The sequence below is a fragment of the Echiichthys vipera genome (assembly GCF_963691815.1).
Source record: "Echiichthys vipera genome assembly, chromosome: 17".
In the NCBI taxonomy this organism is placed as follows: domain Eukaryota; kingdom Metazoa; phylum Chordata; class Actinopteri; order Perciformes; family Trachinidae; genus Echiichthys; species Echiichthys vipera.
Genome location: NC_139842.1, coordinates 11,021,627 through 11,025,877, shown reverse-complemented (window position 1 = coordinate 11,025,877; position 4,251 = coordinate 11,021,627). Strand labels below are relative to the sequence as shown.

The 4,251-nt window shown below is 39.4% G+C and overlaps 1 protein-coding gene across 1 annotated transcript; it reads left to right on the top strand.

Moving 5' to 3' along the window:
* Positions 1-2,037: 2,037 nt before the first annotated feature.
* On the top strand, positions 2,038-3,862 carry pvalb5 (parvalbumin 5; the record flags this gene model as incomplete). Its single annotated transcript, XM_083932010.1, has 4 exons — positions 2,038-2,101; positions 3,112-3,244; positions 3,512-3,621; positions 3,840-3,862. Exons 1-4 carry the CDS (start codon positions 2,041-2,043, stop codon positions 3,860-3,862), a joined length of 327 nt encoding a protein of 108 aa, XP_083788136.1. The 5' UTR covers positions 2,038-2,040.
* Positions 3,863-4,251: the final 389 nt, after the last annotated feature.

Below are 4,251 nucleotides of genomic sequence, written 5' to 3'. Positions count from 1 at the left end.
TAGCCCTGACTATCACGAAACGCCTCCCCTTCCAAAGCGCCATGTTCCTGTAAAACGTCACACCACGGAATAAAGGCGTAAAATCCTCAAATGATTGACAAGTAATCAAGCCAATCACGACGAAGAAGGCCTTCTCGTTAAACACGCAGAGCCAGTCATATTTGAGCTTTGTCATTAGTGTCACGTAAATCCAAAGCTTTTTTTTTTTTTACAGTCACTTGCCAGCCATGTGAGGCACGCAATAATGATTCAGAAAGAAGACCTGTCTATAATACATGTTTATTCTGGGATTTACAGCCAACCATAAACTGCCAGGCAACGTTTTACAGGTGGACAGGAACATGTGACTGGTGCAGTGATGCTGGTTTATCTATTTCATGAGGGTTTTTTATTTTATTTTATTTGTAGTGATTTAACCTGGTAACATTACTAAATACTCATAGCAAAACAAACAAAGCAAACTCTATTTTGATCACGATAGCTACACATACAGGACTGATGCTCTTGAACAGTAGTCAAGTTGTTATCTTACCCATTTAAATTCATGTGTAGGCTAAGTTTCCTGACATAATGTTGTTTTAATGACTTTTAAGCCACACCATAATTGTTTTTTATGAGGCGTGATAAAAACCTTACTACAGAACATACCACCATATTTAAGTATTAAGATAATATATTCCTTTATTAGTCCCACAAAGCAGCAAAGTGGATAGCAAACATAGAAGAAGTATCAGTAGGACACAATAAATTGTAGAAAATATATAAACACAGGGAAATATAAAATGTAAGAATAACAGGAACAATATATACAGTATTTTAAAATGTTTTAAATTCACACTAAGGCACAGAGGAAAAATATTACTATTGCACATTGAGATTCACCCAGTTGGTGAATATTATAGTGCAGTTATTGTCCCACATTACCCCTTTTTTATGTATACAGCTAAGACTTACTGTGCAATAGGGTAGCTGTATACCCATGTGGTTACATTTATATTTTAACTACCAGATATGATTATGATTATAAATTAATTAATTATATACAAAGCTGACAATATCACATTCATCACATGGACTAATAGGTTTTGTATTTCTTAAATACACCTGCTTCTGTATTTGATACTATTATAATCATGTTAATACCATTAGATGTATAGCAGTATATTCACAGCAGGTGTAGTAAGACAAACATGAACATTTTGCACTACTGAAATTACATTTATGATTATCAGACTAGAATGCAATTCATTTTTACTGTATTTTTTTTCCCATGCCAGCAAATTTGCACAACAGTATAAGTGAGAAAATTATCCGCTCTGATTAACTGATGAAGGAGGAGGAGGCATTCTGTGGCGTGGGGGGAAATCTCCCTGGGTTTGAGGACAGATACGTCAGGTTGCTTCTTGTACTCCGGATCACGCAGCTGCAAGAGAGTGTTGGTGCCTTATAAGCACGAGGAAAGACAAGCAGAGATCTGCGCATCAGAGAGTGCAAAACTCACCCGAAGCACAGTGAGTACCAAGCTTTTTGCAAATTCATGTGCACAGCAATGTTTGTGTGATGATAGCTGGCAGTTCTGTGTGCTGGTGCCTTAAAGCATCTCAATTATTTTTCTTTTAAAAAGGGGGAACTACAAAAATTTGAATGTTCAAGGGTAATTATGTTTGCTCCTTTGAGTTGCAGCAACTTTCTCTCTCATTTTGTGAAACATAGCTCTCATTTAATCAATTCTCATATGATGAAATGTATCTGTTTCTCTCTCTGAGAAAACAATACAGAGTTGTATAGCTTTTGTTAATCTGCTTGTACCTCACTGTAAAAAGGACACAGCCCTCTTGATGAAAGGTGAACTCAGCACCTTGTTTTTGACAGTGCTGATGACCTTAAGACTACCCACAGAAGAACAATTACGCTTAATTTATTTATCTGACAGAGACTGTTATCTGACAGCGGAAAATTCCTGCACCAGTCTCATTTACTATCACTTTGCATTGCCTCCGTGTACGTGTGTTTGCACCCCTCAGGCAGCTACAGAGGACCATGGCATTTTCAGGGATGCTGAGCGCTGAGGACATCAAGGCTGCAGTCCAGGCTTGTCAAGGTGAGTCAGATGGCACGCACACGCTCGCTTGCAGGGAGACACATGCATCTTATAATTAAATCAAGAGCACATAGTTAGTGAACATAAATCCACTCACATATTGCAGAGGGAGACAGATCCACTTCTAGTCTCACTATGGATACCTGCATGTAGTGTTCACCGTGGGGACAGGGAGCCTGCAGGTAACCAGGCAGCAAAGTGGCAGGAGAGCGGTCACCACCCAGATACCAAAGTGTTTATACTGAGCATTCACATAGAGAATACCAAATCACACAGTCCTCATATCCGAAAGCATTTAATCATTTATCTCTTGCAATTATGTTTGCTTGACAAGGCAGACACAGCTCAACCCCTCAGATGAAAACTAAATGTCAGTGCTTATATACCCTTTATTCAAGAGAACCCCCCGTTAATGATGTTTCAGGCGAAATAACATTTGAACTTGTTCTTTTTTTTAACTTTTTTTTTTAGCATGCAGTATTTCTATGATTTATTTTAATAAGTAATTGTAAAATTGTGTTTCACAAAAGCGTGGATAACACACCAATCATCCTTGGGTTGGGCGTACATTTGTTAAGATCCCCCCTCCTATATTTTAAGGTGACTGATTTTTAAATCAGCGGAAATACATTTATTTCAGTCGAAATTATGAAATCATTTTTAATTACTTATGCTAGATGATCCACTCTGAACTGAGCTTGGTGAATAAAGGGCTTTTAACATTTAGGTTTGCATTTGAGCCATGGGCAATATTCAGTGTGCTTAGACTGTTTCAATAGCATAATGACATAGCCTATAATGGTATAAGACAGTGATGTGCTACAGGGTGTATATTGGTAAATGTCATTGGTGGAAGAATGAAAATCATCTGAGCGAATGAGTAAATGTGACATCTCTATTCAGTCCCTCGCCATTCTTGCTTTCTCATCATTCTGTGATTGACCTCTCACTCCAACATCTGGCTCGCTCTCTTTTGCTCTCTTCATCTCTCTTCCTTTCTCTCTCTGTAGCTCCAGGCACTTTCAACTTCAAGTCATTCTTTGCACAAGTGGGACTAACCGGCTCATCCGAGGCAGATGGTCAAAAAGTGTTTACAGTCCTGGACCAAGACAGAAGTGGATACATTGAGGAGGAGGAGCTCAAGTAAGGATACAGATGTGCGTGTGAGTGTGTTTGTGCATCTGTGCGCCATGTATGTCGTAACTGGCCCACAGGCAGAGGTCAATGTGTGAATGGAGCTGCATTCCCACCGTGAATAAATTCAGTAATCCTTGAGGGGGAGGGCTGGTGAGTGATGGGGAAGGGGATTGAAATGGCTCAGAAAGGCCTAGAGGGGAAGATACAAACTACAGTATGATATGATGATATTAGTCTGAACTTTTTACTGATATTTTTTTTTGCACCCATAAGACTGTTCCTTCAGAATTTCTCTCCGGGGGCGAGGGAGCTGACTGCGGCTGAGACCAGGGCTCTGATGGCTGCAGGGGATAAGGATGGTGATGGCAAGATTGGGATGGAAGGTGGGTGCAAGTGAAACTTCTGAAAAAGCTGCCGGCAGATTAGAAAAGAAGCCATCTGTGCAGGGGAGCTGTCCATTACTTGGTGCTGAAATTGCAGTCTATAAAAAGCACATACACGCACATGCACAAAACAATTAGTTGTTTGGTTAGTCGTCTTCCTTATGATGTTGTATGACACTGACTTCTTTCCTGACTCAATTTATTTCTCTCTCCCACAGAGTTCTGCGATATCCTGAAATAAAGAGACCAAACAGCTTTGACCACGACTGTCTTTCCCTATTTTAAAACAGGTTTCTCATGGAAATCCTGATTTTCCAGATTGTTTGATGCAAACACCAGAAACCGCGGATTATTCTCTACCTGCTTGCTGCTCTCCCTGTTGATGTAATACAATAATGCATAAGATGTTTGGTGGACAAACAGCTAAAGTTGGTTATTAGTTGTGTGCGTGTTTAAACAATCAAGTACCTGGAATGGGTTAATAAATTAATTTAAAATGTGATATCACTTTGTGTTGCTTTTTTCCCATCTGCAGACACTGCATTAAGTGTCTCACAACATTTCATTTACACCTAGAGTTCCCTTTTTTAATGAGATTTGCGGGTCTTTTTTCATATATAAAGCAGGCCG